At 42.0% G+C, this 18,292-nt stretch overlaps 2 protein-coding genes across 2 annotated transcripts; one reads left to right on the forward strand and one right to left on the reverse strand.

The window, feature by feature from the left end:
* Positions 1-4,945: 4,945 nt before the first annotated feature.
* On the forward strand, positions 4,946-12,129 carry LOC124147634 (vitelline envelope sperm lysin receptor-like). The gene is made up of 6 exons (XM_046518312.2): positions 4,946-4,980; positions 6,094-6,215; positions 7,031-7,118; positions 9,131-9,284; positions 9,615-9,666; positions 11,969-12,129. The coding sequence occupies exons 1-6, from the start codon at positions 4,946-4,948 to the stop codon at positions 12,127-12,129; spliced, it is 612 nt and encodes a 203-aa protein (XP_046374268.2).
* Positions 12,130-16,690: 4,561 nt separating this feature from the next.
* On the reverse strand, positions 16,691-17,305 carry LOC124147636 (neuronal acetylcholine receptor subunit alpha-6-like). The gene has a single exon (XM_046518313.2). It carries the CDS (start codon positions 17,303-17,305, stop codon positions 16,691-16,693), a length of 615 nt encoding a protein of 204 aa, XP_046374269.2.
* Positions 17,306-18,292: the final 987 nt, after the last annotated feature.

The following is an 18,292-nucleotide window of genomic DNA, read 5'->3' on the forward strand; positions in this document are numbered from 1 at the left end:
TAGCTGTAAAGTGCCAATAACACGGCCTGTAGGGGTAAAAGCGTTGGCTTATCACTTTTAAGGTTCCCACATGGGAACAATTTGCGAGGTTGATTCTGGTATCCATAACCGTGGTTCTGTTGGAATAGTGCTAAATACGGCGTATAACTAAACATACTCACTTGTGCATCACCCTGTTGGGATTCCCTGACATAACAAGTTCCCATAAATAACATGAGACAGGAATAGTTTGATTATGGTTTGATGTAAAACCTGGATGATTTTGACTCATCCAACCTCGACGGCTTGAGTGGTTGTTGATCATATCAGTCTCAGGCCCAATCTTTGAGAACAGCCATTAAGTTAAAATATTACCGGTAGGACCATGAACTTATTTCCAGATTGATTGTTTGATTTGTTGTTTAACGCCGCACTCAGCAATATTTCGGCTACATGAATCCAGTGATTAATATCATGAGCATTGATCCACGCAATTCGGATCGATGAAATGCATTAATTAGCGAGCCTGACCACCCGATCCCTTTAGTCGCCTCTTACGAAAAGCATAGTCGCCTTTATTTTCAGAAATTCTCATTAGAGCATTAATTCGTTTGTATTTGAAAGTGAAGACTCAAATAAATAGAATTTATATATATTTAATAATATTATATTGACTTATTGTAGGTGTAGTATTATATAAAAATGTTACCACAAACACATTTCTACAGATACGATACGGAGTCCATGTTATATTAGGTCCCAGCAACAGATGCTTGCAAGAGGCAACTAAACGGATCGCATGGTCTGGCTCTGAAACGTGTTAGTTAGCGTGTCATCGTACATGTACTTATGGTGATGGTGCTCATAATATCAACAGCTGGTTTCTCTGATCTAGGTTCCATTGTTTACTGGCGCCAAAATATAGCTGGGATATTGCAGGGTGGGGACATAAACAAAGTACAGCTGGGTACGGGGATAAACAAAATATATCTGGATAAAGGGGTAAACAAAATATATCTGGGTACACTGGTAAACAAAATATATCTGGGTACAGGGGTAAACAAAATATATCTGGGTACTGGGGTAAACAAAATTTAACTTAGTTCGGGGATAAACAAATTATAAAACAAAGTAATATCGTACAAACTACAATCCTACCATGTGCAAGCATCCATGTAACCTCTCAAACAAATGGATGAGAACAGCTTTAACCAACTGGTGTCTACATTGATGGGCACATACTTGGACATTTCCAGAAATGCACAAATTAACCCCCAAATGATATGACAGAGAACAAAAATCACTGACACTAAACCTTGAAATCTCTTGTTGCAATAATAACATATCTCCGTCATTTGACAAAGCCTTCTTAACCCACTAGATCTATCTTTCCAACCAATTTGCTGAAAGCTGAATACTGTTTAATTTCAACAGCTTTCTCTACAGGATTTCTACAAGTCTTCAATGTTTCAAATTAGAAAGCATTTTCATCGATATGTCACTTTTTGAGGCGTCTTCAGAATAGGTGTGGGTCATTATAATGGATAGAACATGGATTCATATTTACTTTTAATTTAATTTAATTTTACTTGTCTGAATAATGCGACGAGAAGTCACTTCAAAGTTAAATCCCCCAAAACGTTAAAGTAACACAAACAAATGTAAAAGAAGTGATCAAATTTCGCAAATGGAACAATAGATTTTATTTTGTTTGTTTAAAGTTGTATTAGCTACATGATGGCGGATCATTAATAACTGCGTCAGACAAACCAGTGATAGATAAACGGTGTCATCAGGGTTCGACGATACGCAATCAACCAAGTCATCGAGCAAGACCACCCGATCCACTCTGTCGTCCAGGCATCGATTGCTGGGGACCAGCTCAAACCCAGAATCCCGACTGGGTAAATAACTAAGCAGATTAGGTTTGTTTCGTTGTTTTGTTTGGTGTTTATTTCCCAAATACTGATACTGTTATATGGCCGTGTACTTTATTGTGAACAGTGATTATAACTGTTACATTGTGTCTGTTGAGATTCAGTAGACGCTCATTGCATTGTATTTAGAAAATGATAAGTCCTCAGGAATGTAGTACTATTTAATGTAAGCAGTCGTCAGGAAGATGCTAGTTTATTTTGTCAACTTCCGGTATATCGCGAACGGTGATAGCGTGTTATATAAACACAGATTTCCAGTAGCTAGATGGATTGTATATAAGGGACCAAGAGCAGACCTCTCGTATCTCTCACACTTTTCATGACACATTTTCATCTGAGATTATATCAAGACCAGCTTTCGGGTGAAGATCACCCGGTATTCTCTGCATAGGCCAATCTTGGAAACTTGACCACCGTCGCCGTGGAGTGACTTTACTATTATCACTGACTTTTGCCATCATCACTGTATTGTTGCATTTGATACTGACCACTGCCATCATATTATATACAGTCATTGAATATTCTACTACCACTCTATTGTTTACTGACATTGTACTTGCTGTGCAGTAATTTGTGTTGATTTGTTAACCTAGTGAATGTTGTAATACTTTCTTGATTGTATACCATTGTTGGTTTCACATTTTTACTACAGATTTCTGGGTTAACACATTGTTTCAATTTGGGAATCAACATGTAACAGAAATTGGGGGCTCGGCCGTGATCTCAATTTATGTATATCAGGAGGTATTTGTCAAAATAATTGAATAAACATTTCATTATTTGATATTGTGTGAAGCCAACGATCACTATGGTGTTCAGTGCAAAAGACTGTGTTAGCCAACATACAATGAAACAAGTCTCTATGCTCAAAGAGTCTGAATTGGTCGAATTGGCCAAACATTACATACTTGTCATCAAATCGGGTATGCTTTAGAGGGATGTCAAGAAAATTTTGATAACTTATGATTACCTGGTTGTGGAAGAAATTTTGGTTGATGATGCTTTGGCTTTGATTAAAGAAAAAACTGATGTTTTCGCTTTAAAGAAATTATAATTTGAAAGAAAAATTTGACTCAGAGAATTGGAAGCTGAGAGAAAGACAAGTTGAGAATTGAGGCTGAAAATAACAAATTGAGATTGGAAGCTGAGAAGTTAAAATTGAAAGCTGAGAAAGTAAAAGAAGAGAGAGAATTTCGGATTAGGCAATTTGAAGATGAAGCTAAAAAAGAAATTAAGCTGAAGCAAATTGATTTACAAAATGATCTCTCTCATCGTACCTAACAAGTAATGAATTGTTTGATCTTTCCGAGTAGATTAGACTTGTTCTGCCCTTCTCTGAATGTGATATCAAGAAGTATGTCGTACATTTTGAAAAGGTGGCCTACAGTTTGAAATGCCTCAACATCATTGGATCATGTTGTTGCAAAGTGTATTCAGGGGCAAAGCTCAGAAAGTTTATTCTGCATTACCTATCGATAGTAGTTCTGATTATCAGGTTGACGTTTTGAAGCCGAATGCATTGGTTCTTGAAGCTTCAAGGCAAATGGTTAGGTCTGCCAAGAAAAGGGATGATTCTACTTCTGTTGAGTTTGCTAAGGGGAAGGAAACTGCTTGATAGGTGGTGTACTTCAAAGGAGGTCAGTGGTGATTTGGATTGTTTGAGGCAGTTGGTTTTGTTGATGTTAAGCAGTGTGTGTCAACGGACATTCAGACATATCTTGGTGAGCAGAACGTGGATCAATTACACAAGGCTGCTACTTTGGCTGATGATTATTCGCCAACTCACAGGGTTAGTTTTAAGCAATCATGATTTATAGGCAGGAATTCCCAGGGTTACACATGAGGAAAAGATAATTCATCCCCTCCTGGATCTAGTTCCAACACGTCTGGTTCTGAGTTTGTTGACAAAACGTCAAGTTCTATTACAGTTGGTTCTGAACCTACTTCTGGAAATTAATCAGAACATCCTTGTAGATAATGCCGCTAGACAGGGCATATTATTTCTGAGTGTAGAAAGCTCGCTTTCAAAAGCAGTAATTTTTTCCCGAATGTCCCTTTTTGTGGTTCGGCTAATGAAGAGTTAGTTGTTTTAGACCAGAGATGATAGTCAGTTGTTGTTGTTGTTATTGTTGAGAGGAGTGCTTACCTTTTGTTAGTAAAGGGTTTGTGTCAGTAAAAGGTGACAGTTCCAATGTTAAGCCTATTACCGTTTTGAGGGATAATGGTGCTCTTCAAACTCTGATTTTGGATGATATTTTGCCACTTTCTGGGGGGTCTCAGGTTTGTTAGAGGGTTTATGTGGTTGTACCAGTGCATCTCATCATTTTGTGAATTTGAAGAGAGATCTGGTGTCTGGGTTGGTCAAGGTTTGGGTTGTAGAAACTCTACCCGTTAAAGACTTGCTCATTGGACATGATTTGGAAGGGGAAAGATGTTTGGCCGATCCTGTTGTTTTTCTTGAGCCTATCACTTCGGAAATTACTGAAAATCTTGAATAAGAAATTCCAGGTATGATTTGTCCTGCGTGTGTTGTTACTCGTGATATGGCTATGCAAAGTTGCTCTGACAATGATCCAGTAATGATTTGGCTGGCAATTTTATGGATCATTCTCTTGACCTGTCTAATTTTTTTAGGGAGAGTACTAAAATACTGACAGTTTTGATGTTGAGGAACCAGTTCTGGGTAAGGAGCAGTTAGTTAAGTTACATGGGGAAAGCCCAGGACTCGAAGTTCTTGTCAACAGGGCACTCTCTTTAGAAGAATCTGATTTATGCAGTGCGACGTTTGTATCCCGACGTATAGTGAAGGGAATAATAATAAATAAAGCGATAATACCCTTTCCATACCCAATAGAAATCTCTGTAAAAGGTGAATCAATTTACGATTCAGACTGTATCATGTGCATGTGTTTATGATTCACTTTCAAGTAGTACTGATACCAGGAAGGAAGGAGTTAGTGGGAGACCGAGGGTGTGCAGAATTGTTTCATCTGACGGTAACAAGACGGGTGTGTGTTTCCTTGAGAATGATGTTGCGACCGATATCCCAACATATGGAGGTGAGGTGAGCATGGGTTGCTGAAGACCTACTCTACCCCGGATCTTCACGGGTCTAACAATGCAGTGATTTGTTCATCATATACACATGATGCTATTGAATCATTAATACGGCGATCAGTGAATGCATGATTGATATCAATTGTAAGTCCAGTAGGTAGTTTCAAGGCTCATAGGAAGCGGTACTGGAAACAGGATGGGCCACAAGATGACCAGTTAAACATACAAGTTGCAAGGCGATGGTTGTGCGAGGTTAAGCCAAAGGGAGATAATTTCGTTCTTTTAAATCATACAAGCACGCTAAGCGAGAATTCCAACGTCTGACAAAGCGGTCTTGTTCTGAGAAATTTTGTTCGGACTTAAATCAAACTTGAGGCTGACGTGAACACGTTTTGTAAGTATGTGAGAAATCTACGTAATCAGAAGATGGAAGTTGATAAACTTGTGTGTGACGACTTTAATGAAACCCCCACTGACCTGTCAGCTTTCAGCCAGATATTATGCGTATCTGACAAAGCCATATGACTCAACAGTTCGATCAAGACTTTAAACATAGCATGGACTGTGAAATGGTGAACTTAGCATCTAGTAGTGAAACTAATTCCTGTGTTGATAATGCATGTATGCAGAAATATCCATTCACGAAGTCACTAGACATGTACGGAAACTGATGAGGAACATATCGCCTGGCCCTGACAACAATAACTTTGAACATGGGGTGTTTGGTGATGGGCTTCTGGTGAAGAAGTTAGCACTATTATTTCATGCTATTCTTACTGTCCTCGAAAGACTTGGAACGTAGGCGCCCCGTCAAGATCGGGTGGTCAGGCCAGCTGATTTGGTTGATGCATGTCATCGTATCCCATTTGCGTGAATCGATGCTCCTGATATAAATCACTGTATTGTCTGTCTATAAAGAAGAGACTATGCTTCTCATGAGGCGATTAACGCTGACTTGGTTGAAGCATGTTATCTTATCCCAATTGCGTTGATCGATGCTCATGTCAATCACCGAATTGTTAGACTCGAGCGATTATTTAATGACCGCCGTCATATAGATGAAATATTGCTGAGTGCGGCATTGAACAACCAACAAAAGACAATTGTGGTCGTATTCCAGACTGATAGCACCAATGGAGGTGCAGCACAACACGGGACGCGAAATGGATGTTCTTGGCAATGACTTGACAGGGTCTGACCTTCACCTGGTCAAGACTGTGCAACTCAAGGCCGGAAGTAAAGGTAAGTATGACAGCTCGACTCGTCCTACCACCGATTTCCTCTGTTGGGCCCCGTTCCACAAAACAATCCTAACGCTAAGACGATCTCAACTCCCATACTTTTACATGGACTTACGACAATCGTAGCGCTAAAGGTCGCTTTCTGGAACGCGGCCCAGGTTCGAATAGTCCTCAGTACGGCAGTGCCTCATGCTTAACCGATCCGTGAAGATCCGGGGTAGAATAGGTCTTCAGCAACCCTTGTTTGTCGTAAAAGGCGACTAACGGGATCGGGTGGTCTGGCTCGCTGTCTTGGTTGATGCATGTCATCGATCCCAATTGCGTTGATTAATGCTCATGATATCAATCACTGGATTGTCTGGTCCAGACTCGATTATTTACAGAGCGCCGTTATGTAGCTGGAATATTGCTGAGTGCGGCGTTAAACAACAAACCAACCAAATCGTGCTTAACCCCATTGGGATCCCAGGTTGGAATTGGTTCCCAGCAACCAATGCTGGACGACATAGGCGACCAAATGGATCGGATGGTCAGGTTCGGCCTTGATGGATTGCTTGTCATCGTATCCCAACGGCGTGGATTGTTACGGCGTAAATATAGGTGATGCCTGCATTCGATCGGGCAATAGATCTGCAAGGCGTACAGGAAGACTGAACTGTGTTAAAAATTATAACGCAGTCATGTTGAATTATTGGGGTTCATATTTTGTTCATGTGTATTTGTATTGGGTAAGATTTTATGCAACTTCGCAGCTATTCTTAGGCCAAGGACTAATCTGCATGCCTGGTTAGTTATGTATGTTGCTTGTGACTGCAGGCGAACAGGGAGAGAAAGGCTTCAAGCCCGTGTCATGTGATGCTGTTGGTGTGAAGACAAAGAAACGATACCCTGTTCTAAGGGCTGGGTACGTGTTCAAAGTTTATTAATACGCGTATTATTCTTTAATTTCCGAAGTTAAAAAGGGGGCACAAATTGTCCTGTCGTCGCATTCCACTGTGCAGAGTTGCGTCCCTTGGGCACGCTAGAAACCGGTGATTGTGGGTTCGAATCCCGGTTCGCCCCGATAGTTTCTAGGTTTGTCAGCACCATACCCGTGCTCGTGGGTTTCACCGAAGTGGTAAACGTCTGAGACATGCATCATTTCGGGCTTTCCTCCCACATTAAGCTGACACGCCGCGATATAACTGGAATACTGTTAAAAGCGGCGTTACACCCAACTCACTCACTCACTGTTACGTTTCATAACTGGTGGGGGGAGGCTGGGCGCATCAACTGTCGCGACAGATTATGGTTCCAACCAACGATAAAATTATATATCTCATTAAAAATTCGCTTTTTATGAATTTGTTTTTCAGATTACTTTTCAGTCTTTAGACAATGTCAGTTTTAAACATAATTCTCAATATCGATAGTCCAATGTTAAATCATTTTTAAAAACAATAGCCCATGTGATATTTTTTCAAGATTGAAAGACTTATGTTGAATCTGTTGAAAGCAAGGTCACATTTCAATATTTCGAATATTGAAAGGCATGAAATGTTGAAATAATATTCTGGCAATGTTTTTCAACCTATCAACCTCGGATCAACTAAATTTCAACTGCGAATCAATTTCATGTACCTGAAGGGTATGTGGTTAATTGTACATTAACCACGGTCTTCGCCAGATCAATGATTCAGTGAAATGTCTCAGCCCGTTTTGCTTACTAAGCATGCGACGTAACTATTTGTTTAGGCGATTTCTGTGAGTCAAACATATTTGGTTAGTATGTAAGAAGTGGTAGACAGCTAAACCTTGATAATCAATTAGAGAAAACATGCTGATTTTAACATCCACGTTTAATGCTTGTCAGTGGAAGTTGTGCATTAACGAAAACAGGAAGAGCATGAAATCGACCCGTGGCGATCCGGGGTAGAAATGGTTTTCAGCAACCCATGCTTGTGGTATGAGGCGACTAACGGGATCAGGTGGACGGTTCGTGGTTGATGCTATTTTGTTTGTTGTTTAACGCCACACCAGACAATCCAGCGATTGATGTCAAATGCATCGATCCACGCATTTGGGACAGGATGACATGCATCAACCAAGTCAGCGAGTCTGACCACCCGATCCCGTCAGTCGCCCCTTACAACAAGCATAATCGCTTTTTACGGCAAGCAATGGTTGCTGAAGACCTATTCTACCCCGTATCTTCACAGGTCGGTTGATGCATGTCATCCTATCGGGGATACGTAGGTCGAAACCAACTGCATTGTCTGGTCCAGATTCGATTATTTGGACCCCCGACATAGAGCTGGACTATTGCTGAGTGCGCATTAAACAACAAACAAGAACACATTCAAAGTTCTGATTGTCAGTTGTTGAATTTCTTCCATCTAACATTGAAATTCTCATCGTAGGACTTGAAGCTTCTGTACATTAGTAACACTATGACACAATCACATTGATAATTAAGTGAATCGGGTCATTCAACGCCACCCTGGAACTCAACGCCACCCTGGAACTCAACGCCACCCTGGAACTCAACGCCATCCTGGAACTCAACGCCATCCTGGAACTCAACGCCACCCTGGAACTCAACGAAAATCATTTTTGGGGGGTCAAAGCGTTCGCTCGTCACGCCGAAGACGCGACTTCGATTCTCTCATGGATACAATGTGTGAAGCCCATTTCTGGGGTCCCCCGCCGTGATATTGCTGGAATATTGCTAAAAGCGGCGTAAAACCATATTCCCTGGCATAAATGATTTGGATCTCCCAAAATATATCATTGAATCACTTGGACACGAACGTAGGGCCAGGTAACGCGGGCACTGTCATCAAGGTATCGGAACCATTTATGGGTATATGCACTGATAGGAATGCGCCTTTGAGTGTTTGCATTTGTAACCACATGTGTTATATGTATTGTTCACAGCTGCGGTGACGGAATTATCTTTCATCGGAACCAAGGGTTCACCACAACTGGCCTTACATCCGTCAGTCCCTACTTCCCTGCCTTCAACGTAGCCTCCGACCCAGTCCTCAGATTCGAGTGCAACTTTACCTTCTGTGACGCGGTCTGTGATGGGGTGCGTGCCACAGTGTTAATGAACAGTCCCTCTCAGCTGTCCGGGTAGATTCTTCAGCAACCCATGCGTTCCGTATGAAGCGACTAACGGGATCGGGTGGTCAGGCTCGCTAACCTGGTTGATGCATGTCATCTTGTCCCAATTGCGTAGATCGATGTTCATGATATCAATCACTGGATTGTCTGGTCCAGACTCGATTATCTACAGACCGCCGTCATATAGCTGGAATATTGCTGAGTGCGGCTTTATAAAACAAACTTTTATGAACCAAAAGGTACATTAAGTTCCTTTAGGAGTACAGTTTATATCGTAAATTTGTTTATATTTCAGAGCAGCTGTAAAAATGCCAAAATTCGAAGATCCATAGAATCTGAAAAAAGCCGTAAGTATAAAGTTGTGTGTAACGCCGTAACCAATGACAATTTCGGCGCAAAATAGGACAAAAGGAACAGGTGTCGAGTACGGGGCTGATGCAATTCACGTTCTTGACCTGCACCACGTGGGGTATCCTTCTATATCATTAAAGGTAGACATCGAAACGTAGTTAAAGGCTAGAAGACCTTCAGTGACACGTGCCTAAATACGACACGTCATTTTTTTCACGTGTCGGCAGTACATCTTGATTAAACGTATCGCACGAAACACATGATCTATCGAGTCAGGCGTTCCCTAGCAACAAGTGTTGGTCGTAAAAGGCGACCAAATGGACTTGTGTTCAGGCCCGATGACTTGGTTGTGTGCTCACAATATTGATCACTGGATTGTCTAGTCCAGACTCGATTACTTCAGGCCGCCGTTCTACAGCTGAACTAGTGCTGAGTGGCGTTAAACGAACAGCTTACTTTTATCTTCGTGAAATTATCTCCATAATGTCGTATGGAAGCGATTTCTGTTATTTTAGGAGAAAAGGTACATCACTATTCTCAGTGTTATATTTTAACATTGTCATTTAGGCTTGACGTCATCAACTGAATTTATGGTAAATCTTATGATTATAAGAAAGCAAGAACATGTATGGGATGTTTTAGTGATTCCATCCAAATCGATATTGTCGGTGAACTGAATATTTCAGAATATTAATATAACGACGATTCGGAAAAGACGGGACCGTCTCCGTGGTCTAGTGGATAATGTTAAAAGATGGTATTTGTTGTTACCCTGTCTGTCGCTCTGTATTACGAGAATAACTGGTGGACTCAGGAGTGTTAAACTGTAGTAGGTCAGTTGGCCAACACAAACCGGATTAGTACAAACGCGTGTGCATGCACCTCACCTCACCTCAAATAGCTGCAAAGTTGCTTCACCGGAAAACATACGTCGTACCCGACTTCAAACGAAGCAAGGGGGCACGGGTGGCCCAGTCGTCTGAGGCGCCGCCATTCCCTGTGCAGAGTTGCGTCCCTTGGGCATGCCAGAAACCTGTGTGATTATGGGGTCGAATCCCGGTTCGCCCCGATTACGTTTCTAGGTTTGTCAGCACCATACCCGTGCTCGTGTTATTATCTTATCCCAATTGATGGATTGCTTGTCATCGTATCCCAACGGCGTGGATTGTTACGGCGTAAATATAGGTGATGCCTGCATTCGATCGGGCAATAGATCTGCAAGGCGTACAGGAAGACTGAACTGTGTTAAAAATTATAACGCAGTCATGTTGAATTATTGGGGTTCATATTTTGTTCATGTGTATTTGTATTGGGTAAGATTTTATGCAACTTCGCAGCTATTCTTAGGCCAAGGACTAATCTGCATGCCTGGTTAGTTATGTATGTTGCTTGTGACTGCAGGCGAACAGGGAGAGAGCATGGATTCGGGCTTTCCTCCCACATTAAGCTGACACGCCGTGATATAACTGGAATACTGTTAAAAGCTGCGTTAAACCATACTCACTCACTCACTCAAACGGAGCAATGGTGTCGAACTGGTCAAGGACGAGGTATGGGGATATTATACCCTGGGTAATCGAGGATGTTATATTGACAGTCGTATCACGCTCATGTTCCATACACCTATTGACCACTTTCTAATTATTACAGGGGACGGTGGGGAAGTGGTTAAATCACTGACTCGTCACGCCGAAGGCTTCGATTCCCCACATGGCTGTTATCCTCCGACCCCTCTCCCACCGTGACTTGCCTGCCATACTCGCTCACTCTAATGTGATGACCGTGAAGATCCGGGTTAGAATTGGTCTTCAGCAACCCATGCTTGTCTAAAGAGGCGACCATGCTTCTCGCGAGAGGCGATTAACGCTGTCTTGGTGGATGCATGCTATCTTATGATGCGTAAATCGATGCTCATGTCAATCACTGAATTGTCTGGCTCAGGCGATTATTTACAGATCGCCGTCATATAGCGGGAATATTGCCGAGTGCGGTGTTAAACAACAAACAACAAAACTTTAATCTTAAGGGGCCCGTAAGGGTCCGTGTTAGTATTCTTCAGCATCCCATGGCCATGGCTATGGCTGTAAGAGGCGACTATTTTTGTAAGGGGCGACTAACAAGATCGAGTGGTCAGGCTCGCGGACTTGTTTCTAATCGCATCCCAATTGCGTAGATCCATGTTCATGTCAGTCACTGGATTGTTAGGCCCAGGCTCGACTATTTAAGGACCGACGTCAAATAGCTGGCGTGGCGGCGTTGAACTACCAAAACATAATTGACCTGAGTGTTCTTTCGCAGGAGACCCACCACTCATGCTCACAACGCATACCAGTGACTTCATGCTCCCAGTCCCGAGAACGCGGAGGTCTGCTACTCAGCACAAGCTAGACAAGATCCTCCAGAGAAGAAGTCAAATTCAAGCCAAATACAAAAAGAATTTTACACTGTGGTGTTGTTGACAGAAGTAAACGTGTAATGTGTTTGTGTATGTTGTTTGGATTGAGAACCATGGTAGGAGCCATTGTCAGGCATCTTCCCATGTTTACATATTTACTTGTTTACAGGCTGTGACCTGGTAGATTGTGTGCCAGTTGTCACACATGCTTTCAACAGACTCGAATAGGGCAGGCTGCTATGAACCGACTGCAATATTGCCGACTGAAATATTGCCGACTGAAGATCCAGGTCAGAAATAGTCTCCAGCAACCCACGCTTGTAAGAGGCGACTAACTGGATCGGGTGGTGGTTCTGATTTGGCTGATGCATATCATCGTATCCCAGGTGCCTAGATCGATGTTCATGTCGGTCATTTTCCAATAGACCTCATCAGACACGGCCGCTATGGTAGCCTAGAGGTAGCATTGGGATAGTGCTTCATTTAGTGTAAAACCAAACGAAAAAACATGTGGCACTTTAACACCCCTGTTACGGATTCCATGACCGAAAATTAGTATATTTTAACCAAAATGGCAAACATGGCTGATTTGGCCCCATCGCACCTCAGCGGGTTGAATCGTTGTTAATCAAATTTGTCTCGGGGCCCCATGTTTGAGAACAGCCGTTTAGTTAAAGTGTTACCCAAAGGACAATGAACACATTTTCAGTAATTTTCACTCAGCAGTATATCTTTTTTATTTTAAAGTGATGACAATTATTTATTTTGATATTGACAGGTCGTAGTTGTAGTAAAAAGAATTGCCACGAACGTGGGGATTCCAGGTTATATTAAGTACGACCCACCGATATCTACAATCCTATTATGTGCTGGCATCAATGTAATGTCTTGCCCAAATGCATAAGAACAGCTTCAGCCAATTAGTGTCTTCATTAATGGGTACATACATAGAAATCTAAACAAAAACACAAATCAGCTGATCGCCTCCGTGTTAAGTGAGGGAACGGAAGGTCCGGGGTTCAATTCCAAAAGGCGTTAAGTACTTGTTACCCTGTCTAGCGCTCAACATAGGGGGACTAAAACAAGGACTCGTCTGCTCGAAGTCAGTATACTGTGAGTGGAGTATTCATGTTAAACTGCGGCATAATATCAGGGAGCTAGCACTATAAAACGGCATCAGTCCGGACTAGTACGAGCGCTTGCACGCCTCTATATCAGTGCAATCATCTTGGGCGCGACGTTTAACCCAATTTCACTCACCATCACAAATCAGCTGTCAAATCGTATCACAGAACATAAATCTCTGGTACTAGAACCGTAAAATATACTCGACAAAAGTTCCTTTGACACCAATATTTTCGTGTATTTTTCAAACAAAGTTTGGTTTCCAATATTGTAGTACATGTATGGAATCAAGTCACAAAAACGCAACTGCTACAGAAAGGCATGCATTCCATGCTAAAGTTGACTTTTATGCATGCCCCATGCATTTCATGATCACTACCCAATAATGGGTATAAATACGTGCGTTAATGGGATTCCATATACATTGTTTAGCATCGTGCTGACAACCACTCAGAAAAACAACAAATTACGCAATTATTCAACATTACGAAATGCCACGCCTGTCCGAAAATGAGCGTCTGTGAGCCATTAGTATGCTTGAAGCGGGGATCGAGTCAACGTGATGTTGCAAGACTATTTAACGTCCACAGAAACACCATTTGGTGTTTATGGCAACGTTGGCAACAGACGAATGCAGTCAGAGACCATCCTCGGAGTGGCAGGCCACGCGTAACCAATAATCGACAAGACAACTGGATTCGAACAACACACCTACGAAATCGATTCCAGCCAGCAACAGTGACTGCAAGAAGCATCCCTGGCATTCGACGAATATCTTCACAAACCGTACGTCGTCGCCTCAGATGTGCAAGGATTGTCGCCAGAAGACCCGCAAGACGTCCCATTTTGACAGGAAACCACCGTCAAGCATGTCTACAGTGGTGCAGACAGCGTCTGCACTGGACGGCCAAGCAGTGGGGACAAGTTCTATTCATTGACGAGTCTCATTTTCACATCAGTAACAGCGATGGACGGATTCGAGTGTACCGACATCGAAGTGACCGTTACGTCAATCATTGTGGCATGGAAGATCGGTTCGGGGGCGGCAGCGTTATGGTATGCATGGGCGGATACAGCTTTTTTGAAAAGGAAAGGTGCACAATTATCTATGGTGGTAATTTATACAGAAATAAAGATTTTTTTCGAAATAAAAAAGGGGTGTGTGTGTGTCCGCATCCCCCCCCCCCCCCCCCCCTCTCTCTCCTCTGTATCCTCCCATGGGTATGGGGCCGGATTACAGCAAGACAGAGGACCCGTTTGATACTGGTAGTGGGTAATCTCAACGGACAGCGCTACCGCGACGAGATCATCGACCCAGTTGTTCTACCGTTTTTGCGTCGTCATGGCCCAGGCATTACCTTTCAACATGACAACGCCAGGCCGCATATTGCTGGACTTGTTCAGGATTCTCTTCAACAAAACAACGTGAATGTCATTCCCTGGCCGCCTCGCTCCCCTGAACTCTCACCAATCGAGCACATGTGGGATGAGATGGATCGGTGCCTTCGACGTCAACCACGTGTTCCATAGACACTCCAGGAACTTCGAAACATGTTCCAGCAGATATGGACAGATATCCCACAGGACTTTGTGCGACGCCTGGTCCATTCCATGAGACGAAGATGTGTTGCTTGCATCGGAGCCAGAGGTGGACACACGCTATTGATTTGTAAATTGACATTTTGACATGTTCATGGTTTTTGTTTTATGAAATCACGCATTTTCTGAAGTCAGTATGGCAAATTAAACCATTTGAACACTTACAGGAATCTGTTGCAAACCGAAATTGTTTCAGATTTAGTAAAAAAACATAACTTTGCATTAAATCTTATTCAATGTCACAGGAACTTTTGTTGTTCAGTATATATTGAAATTATGATACTTTCCATGCCATATCCGACATTTGACAAGCCCCACAAGGGGGCACGGGGGGCCAAGTCGTCTAAGGCGCTGCAATTCGCTGTGCAGAGATGCGTTCCTTGGACACGGCAGAAACCTATGATTGTAGGTTCGAAAACCGGTTCGCCCCGATTATGATTGTGCTCGTGGGTTTCATCGAAGTAGTAAACATCTGACACCTGCATCACTTCGGGCTTTCCTCTCACATTAAGCTGACACGCCGTGGTTTAACTGGAATGCTGTTAAAAGCGTCGTTAAACCCTACTCACTCGCTCACTCACAACCTTCTGGACTGCTGTCAATCAGTTTACTAAAAGTGCCATACTGTGTATTAAAGCACAGAGAACGAATTGTTGGATTTCAACAGCTTTCTGTATGGGATTTCAAGTAGAAGGCATTTTCATCGTTATGGCACTATTCAGAATTTGAGACGTGGGTCATTATAATTGATAGAACTGAGCTTAATCCATTTTCTTTACTTGCCTGAACAATGTTATAAGGAGAAGCTTCAAAGTCAGATTGTGCTAAAAACGTTAAGGCGGCACAACAAAATGAAAAAGAAACATTTCAGTTATCAGGCCTACCAAAGAAAATCCACAGCTCCCAGACTATGAAATATGTACACTTTAAATAGAAATAACAACACAAATTACAAGGACACATCTTTATAAAGTTTGCATCGTTACGAACCAGAATATTTTCAATTTAACCAATCAGAGTAAATCACGGAGGCCGCAACCAATGGTTACACACTGCATTAACACACCATTATTGGTGAGGCATTTTCTCTGTGTGTGTATAGTCTTGTTTCTGTTGTTGGTTTTCTTTGGGGTACCTGCTTACAGCACAATCATGCAACCATGTTTCCACAGTAAAAAGATGTATGTCTATTATGTAGATCGATGCTCACGATGTCATTCTCTAAATTGTCTGGTCCAAACCCGATTATGTACAAACAGCCGTCATATACATGTAGCTGCAACAACGCCGAGGGGGCGTTAAACAACATTAATAAGAGTTATAATATTACAATGAAAGGTAGGTAGTACAATGCAAATTGTGTGTGTGGCGGGTGCTTCCGGTAAAGCAAGGCAATGCTTACCCTTTTCGCGAACACCTGGTGTCATTGATTTTCATTGATCAATTCAGATATCAATCACCGTTTGTGCTTTGTACGCCCAATGGAATTTTGTTCCCTCGACACTCGACACTGATTATTCTCAGACGTTGACGTTTTAAATTTTCAATTTTAAACCACAAAAAATATATACTTGATGTTTTGTTGGACCATTAGTTGGCTTCATTCAGAGAAGGAAGTTGTCTTTCAGCCGAAAATATACATTCATAATATTAAACGTCCATAGCTATAATTACTATTTCATGTGTATACAATTAAAACGAACAGAATTTTTCATTGTTTCAGTCGTGGGAAATAAGGTGATACACGCACGTCCTTTCATCACGCCAGCGTTCCAAGAATCACGGTCGTAACACTGCGACTAAACACAAAGAAGCACAGAAAACAGATCTTGTATAGACAGAGAATTATTCAGTCACAGGAAATAGATATGGTAGGCCAGGATGATACACGTGCATCCTCTTTATCTAGTCAGCATCCCAAGAATCACGGCTGTTACACTACTACTAAACACAAAGAAGCATGCAAAACAGGTCTTGTTTAGTTTAGTTTCAATTTCTGCCCACTCTGGCCTTACCTGCTTTTGATCCTCAACATTGCCACTTTCGTCATCCTCAACATTGCCACTTACAACATCAACTTTGTTTGAAGCAGAGTCTTTCTGGCACCTTCTTAAGATCCATTTCGGCGGTGGCATATCTTTCATTTTGAGGAGGAGGATGTTGACAACGACGATGATGACACTGGTGGAGTTGGCCAGAGACACGTAGATGCTGAAGAGGCTGACGGTGAGAGAGTTCTCAGGCAGGGAGTCCCTGATGATGGACAGAAACAGCTGGAAGCTGAGGAGGACAGACACGGCCATGCTGGTCTTCTCTCCACTCTGTGAGGGCAGCAGGAACACGAAGGTGTTGAGGAAGAAGAGGAGGACCACGGGAAGCAGGATGTTGAAGATGTAGAACAGAGGACGTCTTTTTAAATGCATGGTTATACGTATATTCTGTCCAACATTATCGCTGATGTTCGTGATGTCTTCAAAGTAGATGTCAAACTCGCTATTCTCTTCAAAGTCTCTCATGTCAACATCTGTTTTTGGATGGAGATGGATTTTATTATCGAAACCGAACCATCCACCTATTACAACTGAACAAGTCTGGGTATCAAAGGGAAACTTGTAAATGTTGATAGGACACTTGGTTTCTATTCTCCCTGTGTGGAGCCATGTAATTTCACCATGACTGGTAACCAGCAGAGACCCTCCATTATGCAGTAGCTCTTCTCCCTTAATACTGTTTTTTATAACCAATTCAGGTTTCCAAAATTTGTCTGAGTCAGCAAGAATACTTTTCTGTGAGCTCAACGAAGTATTCCAAACAACACGATGGTCGTACCAAATGAAAACCATCCACATCGTGCTGCTCAGAAACTGCTTTTTGTTATCCAGTTCTTGTACAGATAATAATCCTGCTTCAGTAGTTATGTTAACTACATTGCTTGGTTTGTGATGGGCTTTGTAACCTTTTAAGATTGTGTCAATAACTTCTCCGTCAGACGTAAAACATATGATCCATGGTATAACTTGCAGTATGCATGTCAAGAAAATAACATTCCTGACAATTAACATCTTCTCAGGCGTATGTATCAGTCCAGGCGTTTCTAATGAATGATGCGTTCTTAGGGTCTTCTGTAGTGATGTTATATCATCAGTGCGTGTTTCTATGGAGATGACATTAAACAGAACCTAATCCTTTGAATAAGCAAACTTCGAAATGGATTTTGTGCATGTCAATATGAACGTTTTAAGATAATTGTGTAATTGCCTTTGATGCACAACTGAGAATCTAAAACATGGTTTTAATTACGTACTGTTGGAAATATGTACTCAGTATTATTCACCCAAGAGAGGAATGGAAGGAGTTTGATAGCCTAATCTTCAAAATTTAGCAGACGTCAAAGTAGCTTTAATGCGTCATTATTATCCTTTCACTGTAATTACGCTATTGCACCTGACGGAAAACTTTGAATCTATAACGGTTCAATTGAATACCGTTGGGCATATGTATTC

Source organism: Haliotis rufescens, unplaced genomic scaffold (assembly GCF_023055435.1).
Source record: "Haliotis rufescens isolate VD_foot unplaced genomic scaffold, xgHalRufe1.0.p SCAF_32, whole genome shotgun sequence".
NCBI lineage: Eukaryota > Metazoa > Mollusca > Gastropoda > Lepetellida > Haliotidae > Haliotis > Haliotis rufescens.

Coding starts and splice junctions, on each gene's coding strand:
- LOC124147634 (XM_046518312.2), top strand. CDS start 4,946: ATGTTGCGACCGATATCCCAACATATGGAGGTGAG. Junction 9,285..9,614: donor GTGACGCGGTCTGTGATGGG/GTGCGTGCCACA, acceptor TTTATATTTCAG/AGCAGCTGTAAAAATGCCAA. Junction 9,667..11,968: donor CATAGAATCTGAAAAAAGCC/GTAAGTATAAAG, acceptor GTTCTTTCGCAG/GAGACCCACCACTCATGCTC.
- LOC124147636 (XM_046518313.2), bottom strand. CDS start 17,305: ATGAGAGACTTTGAAGAGAATAGCGAGTTTGACATCTACTTTGAAGAC.